At 38.2% G+C, this 18,143-nt stretch overlaps 1 protein-coding gene across 3 annotated transcripts; it reads right to left on the reverse strand.

Moving 5' to 3' along the window:
• Positions 1–121: 121 nt before the first annotated feature.
• dipk1ab (divergent protein kinase domain 1Ab) lies at positions 122–17,940 on the reverse strand. 3 transcript variants are annotated; one of them, XM_043242776.1, is made up of 6 exons: positions 17,793–17,940; positions 17,626–17,709; positions 3,092–3,226; positions 2,694–2,801; positions 2,366–2,542; positions 122–1,551 (listed from the first exon to the last, which is right to left on the reverse strand). In XM_043242776.1, the coding sequence occupies exons 2-6, from the start codon at positions 17,677–17,679 to the stop codon at positions 739–741; spliced, it is 1,287 nt and encodes a 428-aa protein (XP_043098711.1). In that variant the 5' UTR covers positions 17,680–17,709; positions 17,793–17,940; the 3' UTR covers positions 122–738. The 3 variants fall into 3 exon arrangements, with proteins under 3 accessions (XP_043098711.1, XP_043098709.1, XP_043098710.1); XM_043242774.1 differs by having other exon boundaries at positions 17,626–17,704; positions 17,793–17,913; XM_043242775.1 differs by having other exon boundaries at positions 17,626–17,911.
• Between the last annotated feature and the right edge of the window lie 203 nt (positions 17,941–18,143).

The following is an 18,143-nucleotide window of genomic DNA, read 5'->3' on the forward strand; positions in this document are numbered from 1 at the left end:
CAGAAAAGATTGAAGTGTTCTGAAACCTGGATTGTGTATCATCTGCAGACTAGAGCAGGGGTTTTCAAAATTATCCCTGTTGAAATGACTTATAAGGAAATGTTATCATTACTAAAGCAAATTAAAAGTCTATATTTACGGTATTTATTTTGTATTAGATTCAGAACATTTTTTTTTCTTTCTACTGAATAGTAATATGTATACACCATCAAAATAAAAGTTAGATTTAATACCTGGACTTTGAGAAAAATAAATCTGACCAATCTTTAGAAATCATTAAAAAATTAAGTAAAATGAAATAAAAAATGTCAACATATTTCTCAATTTATGTTGTCTTTAGACTGCCCCAAAAACATTTTGTAAAAAACAATATTCTGCTAAATAGGCGTCTCAAGTTTGAAAACCTCTGGACTAGACACAGCTTGATTGTCTCAGTTTCCCGAACAAGAATCCGCAGGAAGAATTATAATTTGTCATTTTCTCTTGGCAGTGGAGGGACATGCATTAGCAGAGGCAGTATCTCTCTGCAGCCTAAGCTTTTATAATTTGGGATTGAGTCAAGATTGGGCGAAGTACCAAAACAAGGTGCCACGAAGGCTATATTAACAGTACTCTGCAAATGCAGACCAAAAATAAAAATACATAATCATATTAGACAATCCATAGATGGTCCGATGCCATCCCTTGTTCATATCTCTTGTGTTCTGTATAAGAACAATAACTTTGTTCTATATATCATTACGAGTCCTTGGTGTGAGATATCTTCTTCCAAAGCAGAGTTTTGAGGTTGTTGAGAATCAAGGAGTGTTCCATTTCCATCTGTTCGCTGGCGCCTCTGAGAGCAATGCAGGCGTATAACTGTTTCTCCAGTTCGTCTTTAACGTCTGATGGTGCGCCGTACAGAAGATAGTTCTTCAGTGTGCTACATACTTTCGCCAGATTGGGCTGTGTGACCTCCGTAGTGCAGCGGTGCTTCGTGAGATCACAGGAAGTGAGGCAGTCTCGTCCGTACGTGCAGTCACTGTCCTCTTCGCACCGCCGTTCACGCATCACTTCCTGAAAAGCAGCTTCCGGAACAATACGCCTTGCGTCCACCACCTTTATATCGTGGCGCTCTGTATAACCAAACCCCGCAGCACTCACGTCGCACATGAGGAAACTTCCGAACGTGCCGTGGAAGAGGTCCTCGACGAGCTCAAACAGACCGATAGCTATCTTGGCCTTGCGAGGCCAGGATGGGGCGGCCCATTGGTCGATGCTCCGTCGCAGGCTGTTCGGAATCCACAGCTCCACCAGCCACGGAAGGCTGACGCCATAGAGGGGTACGTAAGGCACCTTTTCCATCACGTACAAGTCCCCGCAGAAGCCCAGCAGCCTGGGAGTGTGCTCTCGCTCCTGCAGCACAATGGACATCAGGAATTCGTTCAGCTGCAGTAAAGCCCAAGCAGAATGTGCTTCCGACAGGGAGATCTGGCCGTCCTTGTTGCTGTCTGCAACTCCAAGCACAAGGGTCACCAGATCTGCTAAGCTGGCTTGGTCTCCCACTTTTGCCTGCAAAAGGGAAAAAGTGCCATTGTAATGAGTTAATAATAGTTGAAGAGATGTATATAAAAGGCCTTCCAGGCTATGAAAATGGTTCATGGAGAATAAGTAATGCACGTTTTACATAAATTTGCAATTTAAAGGAGGTTAAAAGTGTAAACAAATATTTTTGAACAGCTTCCGACCTTAGGTCATCAGCTTACATACAGCACGAGCAAAAAGAAGGGAAAATATTACAATTAAAATGACTTAATTCAAATTTGAAATATTTTATTTAATTTACATGTAGCCTATGTCTATATTCATATAATTAATATTATAAATATATTTAAAATACAAGCAACATATTTGAAATTATATATATATATATATATATATATATATATATATATATATATATATATATATATATATATAAATGAAAATTTACACAGCACACATACATGTATTATGTAAACAAAAACCTTACTTTGGAATACTACTAAATACTCAAATACTATTAGGCAAATTTATTAGACTAGACAATCTCCAGTGCTAAGACCTTGTATCCCACTTCAAACATTAAATATTTAAGCGCAGGAAAAGCTGAAGATTTAATAATTATATTTAATAGAATACATTTGCATTATCATCATGTCCCCAAAGCTTTGCAATACGCCACAGAATATGTTTAAGCATTCCTGCTGCCTTAAAGATTATTCAAAATTACAGACAAAGATAGAACAAAACCTGCCAGGAGCCGGTCTGAGCACACTTTATTTGTTTCTAAAAGAATATTACGTTAAAACAATATTGTATTTCAGTATAACATGGGATTTGAGACCTTCAGATGGCTGAAGACCATCTCTTTGAACTTTTCCATTGATGTCCCTTTGGTCGGCCTGTTAAAGGAGGCAGATTCTTTTCGGGGCTCCAGTTCTGCACCCAAATCGTAATGAGGGTCCTCCTCCATCTGGCACTTTATGATTCCTTCCATATCCCCCCAACTGCCAGAATATACCTGAACAAAGAAAGTAGCAAGAAAGAGAGAGCAGTCAAATTTTATTCATCCTTCCTCTAGTGATACTGTGCATGCAAATAAATGTATGTGCAACATTTTTTAAAAGATCAACGTTATATAAAGCAGCAACTACAGTGTGTTGTGTCCCGACCTGATTACTTGGTTTGGCAGAGAGACACTTTCCCAAATAAAGAGTGTCCTTCTCACACAAGCTGTTGCAGGCTGAACCATCGATCACCCCCTTCTGGAATTTATCGCACTGGAAGACATGAAGAAACACATACGTCAGAGTCTACGCTGCATTATTCATTTTATTCCATGACACGGTACTCCCCAAAGATCGCCTGATCCATTTCTGCAGTCGGCGTCTCTTATGTAATCACTCTCCTCTAGATGGCTCCCTTTAGTAAATAATGTTCGCAAAAAGCACCGATAGACGTAAAGGTGCTATCTTTCCCTATTTAAAAATAAAATCCACAGCACTGAATCAGCATCACATCTTTTGTGCCATTTGTTCAAAAAAATCCAGTTAAGAATCGGAAAACTCACAATAGTGTTCTTGCACTCAAGTCCACGGCACAGCTCTGTGTATGAAGAGTATTCCACGTACACCACCCAGCTTCCCACGAAAACAGCCAACCAGGAAAAAAACAGGTACTTCATGTGTAGGTAAGAGAACCGGGCCTGCGCACAAACAAAGACATAATGTAGCCAAGCACAGAAATGTTTTCCTTTAACGAAATATCTCTAAGTGTTAACTGAAAAACATAAAAGCGAAGGTTTGATTTTGGTATTAGGGAGTTCTGATGTGCGCTGATTAAGAGCCGATACTGTTTGCTGGAGGTTCTTCTGCAGTGGTGGCGATAAGGGGCAGGACCGCTAAAATCCAGATGAAAACGCTCATGACGGCGGTTCAAAAATCTAAGTTCCACACGCTCACTTGCGGTTTCTTTAAGAAAAACATTTATTAATCGTAGCATTCTAGTTTCATACAATTTAGCGCAATGCTAAAATGCACGCATTGATTATTTGCATAACTGAAATCATTGATTTAACCCGTGAGGTACTAAACCCAGGAAAATCCTTTCATCTTTTATTTATGTGTGACCTTTAAAGCTCAGAACAGTGGGAAACTATCATCTTGACAGCCACACAGGATGTGTGATCCGCTATAAATAGCCCCCTCACTTCAACCACTGGGGGCACTTCATGAAATATCATTTTCATCCGATTTCTAAAAACAACCGAGGTCAGAATTCATCGCAAACTTATGACGCGAAACCCATTCCTGACCATTTAGCTTCAGTGCTCGCATCTTTTATGCTCGATTTTCTTTTTTTTTCCCAGAACTTCCTCGGGACATGAGAAGCAAAGCCGTCTAACGCGTGTTACAGCTTCATCTTCAAAATAATTGCACATTTTGAGGGATATCTACTGTTGGGACTTAGAAAGAGATTTCAAACGAGGTGCCTGAGTCAAAGCTCGCCTGAAACTACAAGCAAAACGGCAGCACGCACCCAGCTAATTTCAGCACCATCGTGGCCCTCCGTGTTCTGACATTTCCTTGTCTGCAAAATCTGAGCTGACAGAACATCTCCTCCGGCGCGAGGAGGAGAAATGGGCCTCGTTGCTGAGCTCCGTGAGAAACACTGTAGATCTGCTGTCTATGGTTTTGAGTTTTAGGAGGTACTTTGAGTGCTGCAGTTGTTTGCTGAGCGCTTTAGCACCTGTATACAGAGTTTGTTTAAGGTGACTGTCATGCAAACCGATGTGAGGTGAAGCCGAGTAATGAAGGCCGCGAGGTGATGTAAAATATGGTGATCTTATTCGGTCGGAACTGGAAAACTCATTGTTTCTCAGTGCGAACCAAACCTCAGAGGAACAGTTTGCTGAACTTTGCTCGGCTCGGTGCAAACAGCTATACCGCTTGCAAAATTTATAAGAAATGCTAAATTATTAATCGCAACGATTGCAGCCGTGCATCTCTGTATTAAAGCAGCTAGTGTTTAACCGTTATGTGTATGATAGGTCTAACCTGCACAGTAAAATCGTGAAGTAGAGGGGGGGGGGTCACGTGATGGCGCAGGTATGAATATACTGTACTACTGTTTTTAGGTTCAATCCCAAATTCAGATGTTCTCCTGGTGATCCGTACATTTTTTCAATTAATTCATTCATTATTTATTCTGAGCTTGAGTGTGAATGAGGTCAACATTGCTAAAAGTGTTTGCAGTCCCACTTTATGGGCCTTAACTGCTATGTACTTACATTGAAACGAAGTGTAATGTATTTCTAAATGCTTTCGCTGCTAATAAGGTGGGATATAGGTATAGTTCTATATAAGAATACATATATATATATATATATATATATATATATATATATATATATATATATATATATATATATATATGCATATAGTGCTATAGAAATTCATTACTGATGTACTGATGATTGTGGTAAAACCCAAAAATACACTGTATAGGGTAAAATTATTATTATGTCAAAAACCACAGGATATTAAGTAAAGATCCTGTTCCATGAAAATATTTTGTAAATTTCCTACTGTAAATATATCAAACCTTAATTTTTGATGAGTAATTATGCTTTGCAAAGAGCTTAATTTGGACAACGTATTTATTCAGTGCTAATTCAGTAAAATTCATGACTGGTTTTGTGGTCCAAGATCACATATAAGTGCAATGTGTGCACCTATGCATTTATGTATATACACAATAAATGCATTGTATCAACTAATTAATTTAAATGTAAATAGTACATACATAGTAGTTAAGGCCACCTAATATAAAGTGGGACTGTGTTTGCTTACGTCTCTAAAATGTGTATATATCCTCGTACTGGTGTGGTACTTTGTGAGTCAATCCATTGTAAACACTGAATTGCAAAATTGTAGTGGACCAATAAATCATCATTTCAAAATGGATTGCATTAGCTGATAACTATGCTGACTGGCATAAATCTTAGTATATTTTCTGTTGTAAGACGTATATAACCATTATTTATATTATAATATGATGGAAAATAAGTATTCATTCTAAATGAATTTGCTATATTCAACTTTACCCGCCATGTAAATGACCTATTAAATAATATATACATACTACATTTATTTATTTATACATTTTCCAGAGAGAGACAGATTGTAGTGATTGTATATAATACAGGCACACAGTTGGTGATGATAATGTATTGTTGTTATGCTCCCATTTGCCCTGCAATCTTTAATTGCTCTAGAGTGAATGATCTCATGCCATATCAATAATAGTTGCATACTGCAAGAGCTTAGCCAACAAATAACAGACCTGATGGAGCCTCTCCTCTCTCTTAATGATGATGAGACATGAGTTCGACAGTGATGGACTTTTCTTTTCTTCTTCAGTCTATTTTGCTTATGGCACAGTATGAGCTCTCCGGTTTCTCTTTTGCACTGACATTTTTATCTCAAAGAACATCCAAATTTCGAACTGACAGTAAGCCTCTTTTAATCAGCCTCCTATTTCATGGTACAAGCCTGAGTAAGATTTAATCTGTACTCTATTTTGATAACGCAAATCCAGTTATTTTCAGAGCCTGGAGACGTACAAACACCAATATCCTATACCCCGAGCTGATCTAAACCAATAACCGAAATGCCAATAATGTAAAGTAGATTGATTTCGTGTCCCGACTGGTTGGACCAAACCTCAATCTCGGAACTTCCCCTCCGGCTTTCAATTTAAAATTTGGTCAGGTCCAGAGAGTCTAGCGTAGCTCCAGAACTAGCAGGATGGAGATGATACATGTGTTTTTTTCTTTTCCTGCACATTTTGAAACGGGGTTCTTAGTCAACCTATCATTGGTCTCATCTGTTAGTTTGCTTCTAATTTAATCTGATATCTCTCTCTCTTTTTTCAGTGGCTCTCCTTAATGACAGGCCATCGCTCCCTCTTTGCTACGGGCACTCAGCGAGATGCAATTCTGCCATTTCCATCTGAGAATCCATCTTCCTCTACTCTTTAAATCTCATGCCCTTCAGGGTCTCTCCCCCCTCACCGCCGTCTCAAACTCACTGCCTCACTAAGCCAGCATGACAGGCGTTAGAGAGTTGTGGCAGGCCAGCGTCCTGTACAGCCTTTCATACCTCGCAAGGCCCAGAGGAGCCTGTCGCCATGGCAATGGGCTGACAGAATGCTCAGTTTTGTAGGCAGCCAGTCTCCCCGAGCCCAAAGTCAAGGTTCGGGAGAAGAGGTTCATTCATCAAACCTAAATCAGTTTCCCGCTTTCACAGTCTCACGTCATTGAATTCCTCCCACTGCCATCCTCTTCTTATTTGGCTGTTGGCTTAAAAGTTTTAAATGATAAATTCGAAACTTTACTAATCTGATACCTAAAGCATATATCTGGTGCTATTTGTCTTCTGTGAATGCCCCTATGACTTACTACTGATATTTAAAAGATTTATAGAAAAATTTAGCAAAATACTGAACATAGTAACAAATTTTAAACACCTGTTTCGGGTGTCTCTATTGCGCCCTGTTGAATGGTGGAATTATGCTTTTCACCTTTTTATTGTCTTCCTTTTTGAATTATCAATGGGTTGAAAAATAGTTACTTTGTTTTAATGCTTAATTGAGATAAGTCTTTTATGTTTCCAGCTGCTTTTATTTGCTCAAAAAACAGTAATATTGTGAAAAAATGTTGTAATTTTAAATAGATATTTTCTAATTTCTTACTGTGATGGCAGAGCAGAATTTCCAAGAGCCATTACTTCAGTTTAATGATTTCACCTTTTACAGATTTTTCAGAAATCATTAAAATATGTTAATTTGGTGCTTAATTCCAAGGGTTCTCTCTCTCTCTCTCTCTCTCTCTCTCTCTCTCTATATATATATATATATATATATATATATATATATTTATATATGATGTGTGTGTGTGTGTGTCCAAGCTGCAAGCCAGACCTCTTGTGGTTGTCCCCCAATATCAATTTTCATAAAATAAAACTCAGCCTCAAAAAATTCCTCAGAATGACCAATTTCTCTCCAGCATGATTCACACGACTCAGCTGCAGCTGCAGGTAATTAGTTTAATGTCTCCAGTTAGCGCTACGCAGATTTCAGATTTTCTCACATGCTCATTATGTCTTCACATGTAACTGTAAACTGTGAATACACACTCACATCTTCTATAATGAGAAAAGAGAAAGCCTGGCAAAGACTTTCCAGACATAACGAGAGCGGAGATGATCAAATCAGTCAGTCCACAAACATAATTAAAACAATTAATCCGATCAAGTCTTATCTTCCAGGAATACATATCCTAGTTGCTATGAAAAACAAACAGTACCCATAATGCCCTAAAAACTTGGTCAAATGTACCCAAAATCCATTTTTTTCAGCAAGACAACCCAGGTAACGCTCTGCTTCTTGTGTATCAAGCAGTAGCTCATATATCAAACAGAGGGAGTTTGACATCAATAGCTTTATAGTTTGCCACTCGGGATGACGGGTCTCCCCCTTGTGACAGGAAGTGTTTCCATGGCAGCACTTTGAATTAACAGAGGATCGCAGTGTCGGAAAGCTCTCGTCGTTGAGATCATGCTGGTCAGTGGACACGTGTGTGTATGTGTCAAACAGTATTTGGATGCTCTGCTGCTGTGAACTCACAGGCGATGTGGCAGAGACAGTGTGAAAAATTCAGCAGCGGCCCCCACATCACTCTCAGCTCTCAGGCGAACTGAAGGCTGCGTGGAATTTCAATCACAAGACAGAGAGAAAAGTCCACATAAGGCTCCGCGCAACATGAGCCCGTGGCTCAGCCTTTTATGGGGGAGTAGATAAAACATAGAGGCGTAAATAGTTTTTGGAGTTTTTACAGATTTTATGCATGTGTGGAGGATGAGAGCGACATTAGGGCCAATGCACTTCATTACAACTTTCATTTAGTACTTTGGAGAGCTCTGTCATTATAAGTTCTGTTTATCAGCTCTTTCAGGTGAACTAAGAGGTTTAATTAGGTGGCTATTGATGATGTGTTAGTGAGACATCCCCACAGAAATGGGTTAATGGCAATAATGGTCCACATTATAAATTACTTTTTGTATTCATGTTTTATTGCATGTTAACAATTTAATGTAGTGTAGCCATTTTGAACACATAAGTGTACACATCAAAAACCTTTAAGAATGTTGTTTACATATTTAATATGACTAAATCAACTACATAAAATTGGCATAAAATTCAAAGTTTCCATGGCTATTTTTTTAAATGCAATACTCGTAAAAAAAGATGAAAATAATTTTTATTTAGAATTTAAAACCATAATAGCTCATCATGTAAAAGGAGCATTAAAACTTAAACTCTATAATAATTCACTTGTTTCTTACAAACATGCATCTTTTCACTTCTCAGGATGGTAACTGATCCGAGTTGTGTGGAGTACTTGAGGATTATTGTGAAGTTTTTATCAGCCGTGTGAACTCATTACAACGGCACCCATTTACCTCATGAGCATCTGTTGAAGAGCAAAGTGCAATGCTAAATTTCTCCTAATATGCTCAGATGAAGTGGAAAACTTATCTAAACCTCAAATGGCCTAAAGGTGAGTTAATTTTCAGCTATTTTGATCAATTTTGAATGAACTAATTTTTTGTAATATTTGGTAAACTATTCCTTTAATAGACACCTAATGTCATTAAGATTCTTCTTAGATTAAATACTTTGTCACGGTACTAGCCTATTTTCTCTGAATGCCTCGTCTGACACTGGTCAGCAAACAAATACATCTGCTCCAAAGCCCATGTTGGTTGAGCCAGTTTGATGTGTCGGGCAGGTTGTGATGCTTCAATAAACAGAGCAATGTTTTGATAGCTCCACAAAGCCACAGTGTTTCTACTTTTTGGGGGAAACCAGCCAATTACTGCCTCAACTTTTAGCCGTCTCTGTATACAAATGATAACGATAGTGAATTGTAGTTCGAAAATTACCCAGAAATGACACACTTCAACTTTAAATGTGCAACTAAAAGCTTTACCATCTGCGTGTGGTTCATTTTCTTTGCCGCCTTCCCACGAGGCTAAGTCTGTTTTCACCTCAATATGCACACAAGTCTGTTTAGACCAGTAAGTACTCCAATCGTTTGGCTCATCGAGACGTGCCGTAATGCTCATTGCCAAAATGCATAGTATTCCAGATCGATCCTCGCGTAACAAATGTATCCCTGCTCCATTACAAGCGCAGCACTTCACAAACAAAGCAACCCCACACCTGACCTTTTCAGTCAATGCAGAGAGACATTAATTTCAACTCGGCTAATGTGGCATGTTCATCCTAAGGACAACATCGGCCAGCGCCAAAGGGAGAGCCCAACAGAAGTAGGTAATGAGAGGTTATTGATTGAGGCTTTGTGTCTGCTTTTCATTAGTGGCTGAGTGAGTGAAGACCAGTGGCTGTGGATAAGGTGGGCAGAAACAGTGGTATCCCAATGACCCTCAAAGGCTTTCATCTAACGTTTTAATCAGAACTGTAACAGACATACAGGCAAAAGGAGTACATGTTAAGTGAGGGAGTCTAGTCTACGTCTTCAAAGAACCTCTGCTATTCTCAAAGCTACATTCAACCCACTGTTAGTCATGGTTTTTGTTTCATAATTCAGTTTTTCGGTTTTCACTCAACACACTCGCTCTGACTCTAGGAATAAAATTCGGAGAGTTTGCTGTCCAATAATGTTTACTTTTAATGTGTGCATCGCATTGTGAAAGGATAAAAGCATAAATGTTATAAGGTTAGAATGAAATTGTTAAATACTGACCTTGATAAAAAAAATAACAGGCACTTATTTTTAAGTTGGAAATATTCAGGAGGATATGCATTTATTTAAAGAGTGCTTCAAAAAATAACATTTCATCTGTTCGTTTATACAAATAAAAATCGTAATAATTCTAAACCTATTTATATCTATTTTTGCATTTCTTACATCTACTTAATCCTTCAAAAATCATTCTAATATGACTTTGGTCAATTTAATGCATCCATATTGAGTAAAACTCAATTTACTCGCAACTGTAAGCACAATCTCAAAGCTATACACCAACTCGCACAAACCTCAAACTTCCAGGTCAAAACCAAATATTCTATTATAAAGCATTATCTTTAGGCAAGGCCTCAGATGATGCAAAACCTGCCAAACACAAAAGCTACTTCACCGCCTGGAGAACACTAGAGAGATCAATTCAAAACTGTTACTAAAGCCTCCTTTTGGGAAGAGGAGACCATTTCTGTTTTGAAATAGTCAGACAATTTCTGTTTTGTTTTTTCATTCATTCATTCATTCAGCATGCTCTGCCAAACTGCATTATTGGTAGTACCCTTATTTGTTGTAGCAGTTTCTTAGTCTTCTGACAAAAGACTTTTCTGCCTCTCTTAGACAGTCATCTCTCAGTTATGCACAAATACCGGACATGTATAATGGCTACTTGAATACCAATCAATTCAACAGCAATGAGCTGTCATGCTGAATAAAGTATTAATATGTGCTTTAAAAGTACTTAATAACAGCCAATATGCTAATAAGTAACTAGATAATAGTTAAGAAAAAAAACTGCAATGCCATTCAATAATACGATTTACCCTGCTTCTCTGTGTCTGTGCGGATCAGGTTTCAGAATAGCAAATAGGCAACACTGACATGCAAATGTGGCAGTCATATGTCATAATATATTCATCACTAGCTGATGTCAGAAAGTTATTAAAGTTACAAACCATTCTTACAGTTTAGTTTCAACAGATGGTCTATTTGCAGTGGGACGAGACGTTTTGAGTTCTGCGAGATCAAGGAAAATGTATGATATCTGAAGGGCCCCTTTAAAAAATGTGTAATTTACCAAAATGTATCACCAAATTGACATAAATAGATCCGCTATCTCTCGTCTTCTTGAATCAAAAAGAAAATGAGCAACGGTTTCTGAAATATGACTAAATCTGCCAAAGGCTGAAATGTAAATGTGAACGTAAAAGATTACGCCTTCTCCCCTGCAGCTTTGACAGCTTGCTTTGGTTCGAAAGCAGTGTCTTTATTCCGTGTGAGATGAACCACAGAGGGACAACAGTTGATAGGTAATCAGAAGCTTACTGTGCAATCAACCTCCTAGTGCCCGCAGCTTCAAGCATTACTCTTTGCTCTCTAAAAGCCTACGATTGCAGGTACTCTGCAAAAACGTTCCATATATAATAAGAGCATGTCTGTTGCTTTTAATCCTCAAGCCCCTCAGTGGCTTGTGAGAGATGATAGGACGGAAGAAGCGGATCAAGTGGGGGAGAATTTTTGCACTGACACTTGTTTTCATAGCTTGCTCTCTGCTCATCCATAATTCATGATCATAAAGCGATTTCTTGCTGCCTTCTCCCTAATGCCCCCCTCCCCTTCAGACCAATGAATGACGGATAGATGGAGAAAGCACCAAAAAGAGCTGGGAAAAGTGACGAAGACAGACAGAGTGAGAGAAAGATGGCTGCTGTCACGCAGGACCTCAAAAACAAAAAATGACCCGAACCGTAAAGAAAACATTTACAAGAATATTCTCCCTCTAAAGGAAATACATGGCATGAAGAACAAGAAAAGGCTTCTCTGGTGCATTCTGTGTGTGATGGGAGATAGTGTTAGTTCCCGCTCTCGCTCTTTCTCTCTTCCTCCCTCTGCTTCTCTGCTCCCAAGCGGCTGCGTTCTGATGGAAGCAGACGTCACACAGGCACTGCAGGTCTAATTTGACTCATCTCTGTGAGAACAACCAGCAATCAGGAACCCCATCCCGTTTCTCTCACTCCTGTTGCCCCATGGGACGCATCCATCTACACACTGACTCAACACTGCAACAGTCCAGAATGTTTGCATCAAGCTAACCGCTGGGACTCAGGAAGGGCGACTAAAGAAGTCCAACGTGGATTCACATGAAAAAAAAAACTCCACATGATTAATGTGCAATGACAATCAGTTGCTCCTTGTTCCGCTGCGCGACGATGTGTGACTCCAACAGCAACAAAAAATAGACATAGCAACATCTTGTTCACTGTATCACAAGCTGTCATTTCAAAGCAGCTGCTCTTTTATGAGATGGAAAGACTTACGTCACGAATGTTTCTATTGTTTCTTGGGATCAGATTAAATACATTTTTAAATGCTAAAAATGATCAAACACGCTGAAATAAACATAAGAAAATAAGTCATTAATTATCTAAAAATTATATTTTAAAACAGCTTTTGACTATTTTATTTTATATATTCTATTGTATTACAGTCAAACACATACAGAATATATACAGAAAATAAATTATATATATATATATATATATATATATATATATATATATATATATATATATATATATATATATAATGATTAATCTCGATTAATGCCATTCAAAATATGTTTTTGTTTTTATATATATATACATACACACACACACTCACACACACACACCCACACCCACCCACCCACACACACACACACACACACACCACACCCACACCCACCCACACACACACACACACACACACACACACCCACACCCACACCCACACAGAATAGCAAATGCCATGAGTTGAAATGAAAGCACCCTAGACAGTGAGCATGTGCTGATTTTGAACGCATCTCTCACACACTCAACTGTTTGAGAAATAAAGCTTTGTGCTCATATATCCTACAGAACAAATCCAAATATTACATAATATTTTCATATTTGCGATGTAATGTATCTAAAAAGGCTAAACTATTATTTTTTTAATGAAAATTAAGGGCTTTGTACTTCAGTTGTGTTCCAACGCTGTACACTGACGCAATCACTTATTTATATTCAATGATATAAATGATCAATAATTTTAGATCCTAAAATAATTCACGATAATAATATATTACGCACCCAAACTGTCTTCCTGCTGTCCTCGTACTATATATTTGTTATTTTTAAATATAACCTCATTTAGAATGTGACACACTTCCTCTGGGCTGCTCTGGAAGCAAAGAGGGCCAACCTGACACTCATAGTAAATAGAAGACCTGGTTTTTATTCCCACAAGAACAAAATGGAGGAGAATGGTCGTCTGGCTGTGACAGAACCCTAAACGGTGCTGAAATATGGCCGAAAGGAGGACTAGGTTTCTTGTTTACAACTAGGATAAACTCAACAGAAATAATCAGACAGCAGGTTCAGGCAGTAGAAACAACTATCTAGGACAACAGAGGAATTAAAACAGTGTATACAAAAAACTAAGGAGGCACAAATCTAGGCACTCTGGAGGCCATGAAATTTTAAGGCTCTTTTCTAATGCACTAAAGTCCTTTAAGGCTAGAGCCACTCTTTTTTTAAAGCTTCTAAGATCTTGTTTCATCAAATGATTTCTAGATATAGCATTCCTCTGCTCATGCCACACATCATACGGTTTTATCCAAAACAGTACAATACTTTTGGCTAAAAGAGCACTGTATGGATTTTGAGTCTTAGCGAGTCAGCCAAATAAGAAACACGGACGTATCCAGAAGAATTTTCTGCCGTGGCTTGATAAAACCACATCACTGCCTGCAATGCATGGGACTGCAATGCTGTATATGACTCTAATGACTAACACCGAAACAGCTGACTCTTTGTTAAACACCTGTATGAAAGTAATCCAGGGTGAGAATTGAAAGAAGAAATGCACCGTCCTACGTGACCAGAGACCAAGAAATCTCCTGCAGTAGAGCAACTGTGTCATTTTGTATTGGGCTGCTCATATTACTTTCCCTCTTGTCCTTGATAACTGAAAGTTTGTCTGGACTTGTTGTCTGAATGTTCCCCATGGAGTCTTTTCTGAATGTCCTCATTCCCTCATGGCTGGGTGGTCACAGTGTTTTAGTCCCCAACCTTTGCAAAAAGAAGCATTTTAAAACCTCTCTAAAGAAAACCTGCACAATAGCCTATCACAGGAGATATCCGAGTCTATGACAAAATCCATTAACGATTGTTAGTAATTAAATCTTTTTATTTCAGTTGGTTTTCGTGTGGCTTTGAAAAAATGTTTTAATTAAATAACGTGGTATGACTGCGAAAGAGGCTAAATAAGTCATAAAAGCTAAAAATCATTAACATATATTTTTCATGTTGTGTTGGGAGGCTATTACGATATTTTATAACCAGAACTAACTTTTCCATTTCGTAGAAGGCTAAAATTTCAGCTTTTTGCACATTTATTAATATAATTGATGGTATTTATCCGATATTAATTGTGACTCTTTCAGTGCATGTTTTTGTGTGACTCTGATTTGCGGAAATGTATTTTTTTCTTCAGTATGATATCAAGACAGTCTGCCGCAGAAATGTTTATGTTATGTTCCCCGCACGATTTAAAAATGGATTTAAAAATGTAAATAACAATAATAATAGTTTTACTGTCTGAATAAATGAACACATTTGGACAAAATGTATCTGTTTTTGTAAAAGTGCTGACGTCCAGATTTGATGATCGTTTCTGTAAATTAATAAAAATGCATAAATCTGTGTTCGCATATATTTCTCCAGATCTCACCGCAGCCTTGCGGGGACGCTGTATCTGAAATATGTGAATCATGCCTCTGACTGAGAGAAACACAGGACAGAAAAACCCACCTCCCGAACAAGTACTATTGTGTCCCGAAGCATTTAGTCTCAGTAACCTCGTGAATTTTATGAGGCAAGCTATTCTAATTCCTTCCATATAATGTTTGAAAGCATAAAGCTGTTATTTTATAATAAATTCTCCGAGCGCGTGACTTCTAAATAGAATGCCTTAGATAAAATAAAGCATTCTATTCAGAGATCATCCATTTAGAAAGGACAGTATAGCTCCAGAGGCCAAAGTTTCATAGCTGATGATTTGGACATATAAACAGATTTATAATGTAATATGCCCCCTGTATTTTCTGTTAAAATGAAATCTGCTCAGAGAGCATCAGGATTTAAGAGAGATGCTGTAATTTGAACTGCATTTAAAATGAATAAAAGAAATGAAAGAAAACTCTTATTGACGGGGAGCAGCCATCATCGCTTCAATCCAAGATAGCGCGGAAAGACCAGTGCAAAGCTATGATTATCTGCCTCTAAGATTGATTTTGCGCACAAAAAAAGCTCACATCTCACATTCATGTTCACTCTCTCCATCAATGGTTCACTCGAGCAAGCAAACAGCAGAGAGTACGCCAGACTCTGGGTGCGAGGACAGTCGGAGCGGAGGAAGTCTCAGTAAGCTGCTGAAAGCAAACAGGATTACAGACTTCAGAAAATAAACAAAATGCTTAAAGGAGGGCTGCCATCCTAGTTTGAATCGCTCATCCCTCACACCGCAACGCCGATGCCATTTCCTTCATTTTGAGGGATGTGAAAAAATGACTGTTTACCAGAGGTTTCACCTTGTAGCATGAGACTTCTTCAGCTAAAAAAAATTATTTCACACAGACAAAACATACTGAAAAAAAAATTTTAAATGGGGTTTTGTAACACATTAATTTTCCATAATAGTTTTTTTTTTACAGGTGATTTTTGCATTTCACTGCAGTGTGTTTTTAAGTTAATTGAATATTAATACATGTCAAATTAATGGATAATGTCCTTATTTTATTATATTTAAGTATTTATATATTATGTATTTTAGTATTTTTATATGTATATGTATATGTATATGTATATTTTTCTCAGCAGGGTGAACTGCAACCTATTCAACCAAGACCTAAACAAACCAAAAAAAAAAAAAAAATAAATAAATATATATATATATATATATATATATATATATATATATATATATATATATATATATATATATATATATATATAAATGAATATTTTTAAATGAATAAATTTAAAGAGAAAAAATTTGCTATAAATACATGAATCAATCAAGGGTATTAAGTTTCTTCTGATTATTTGCATAGATCCTGCTAATAGGTGGTATTGGTCATATTGGGAATTGTTCTGGTTTTAATGGAAAGCATGACGGTGTCTGTATGTGATGTCTGTATATATGTATGTCTGTATGTGGGACACTAAATCCTATTGGAAAAATGCCCAAAACACACTACAAAAAGTTATGGAAACCATTAGAATTTCTGTGATGGTTTCTATTTGACTTCTGGCTTCTATTGTAGGTTTATTAGCAGGTTTCAAGCCTACATGTATACATTTTTATATTTTGCCACCAATAAATAAATAAAAATGCCGTTTTTATAACATTTCATACGTACCAGGCCACAGTGCTCACGTTAAAATAAAAATAAATAAAGAGTGCTGGTTTTGTCAGTTCGATTTATGTGCAATTACAGTCCATATTGTCAAATTTTTCACATGTCAAGGGTGGGAGTAATAAAAGCACAATATCACGTCTTACAGGCATATGGGCTAGGTTATGAAATAACATCACTTACTGTTAGTTATATGTATTCCTTTATAAATGATTCTTTTATAGGCTATTTCAGCGGAATATGACATCCAATTATTACTAAAGCCTTACTGAATAGCACCACAAGTAGGCTAACGTCCCTTAAAAAAGTCTTTAGCAGTTCAGCTAGGTGTGTTATTCTCTGGAGTTCAACACATATGAGCTGCTCAGTATTACTAGAAGAGTAAAACGAGCTCGTCAGTCTTTGACGCACACGAACACAGCGCCCCGATGAGTTTGGGAATCCGTGCTTTATATTTCGCATTACACTCTTGACAGGTAAGAGAAATGTTTTCAGCAGGACTATAAAAATGTTATACAGCAGCGCGGTTGCTACAGCAACGACCGACCCGACGACGGATAAAACGCAGCCGCATCAGTTTCATCCCTCACATCCGCGAAATCCCGCGGAAAATTACACGTTAAAAACGGTTTAAAAGAGCCGCTCGGTGAAAGCTGGTTAGACGGAGTGAAGCTTTAGAAAAGGGAAGATGCCTTCAGAAACTTCAGAGTCCGAACGGGATAACAGCGTCCCCGCCTCGTCCGTTCAAATCTCACACACAAATGATACCAAGTAACACAGATGGCCAAACACTCGCTGCGATTCGGGAACAAGTTGCATGCGATGCTTATTCGCGTCTTACCTGGATATAAACGGGTCGCTTGAGCCAGATCCACGGTATCAGACCCCGTGCCATGATCGAAACACCACATTTCACAGCGCTAACCTACCGCAAACACACCATTAGTGCGCGCCGAGAGCGATTTAAATAATGACAAAACACAAATTACAGCCACCGATGTCCTTTACCAAGCCAAGGTCTTTCTCGCCATGGGGGGAGAGAGAGAGAGAGAGAGAGAGAGAGAGAGAGAGAGAGAGGAGGATGATGAAGAGTGGTGAGGCTCCTCGGGCGCAGCACCTCACGCGCGATGAGCAACATCTGCGCTCAGCCGCTCGCATCCGCTGCGTGAGAGAGAGAGAGAGAGAGAGAGAGAGAGAGAGAGAGAGAGAGAGAGAGAGAGAGAGAGAGAGAGAGAGAGAGAGAGAGAGAGAGAGAGAGAGAGAGAGAGAGAGAGAGAGAGAGAGAGAGAGAGAGAGAGAGAGAGAGAGAGAGAGAGAGAGAGAGAGAGAGAGAGATATCACGTTTAAACACAACCTGAT

Source organism: Puntigrus tetrazona, chromosome 6 (assembly GCF_018831695.1).
Source record: "Puntigrus tetrazona isolate hp1 chromosome 6, ASM1883169v1, whole genome shotgun sequence".
Classification (NCBI taxonomy): domain Eukaryota; kingdom Metazoa; phylum Chordata; class Actinopteri; order Cypriniformes; family Cyprinidae; genus Puntigrus; species Puntigrus tetrazona.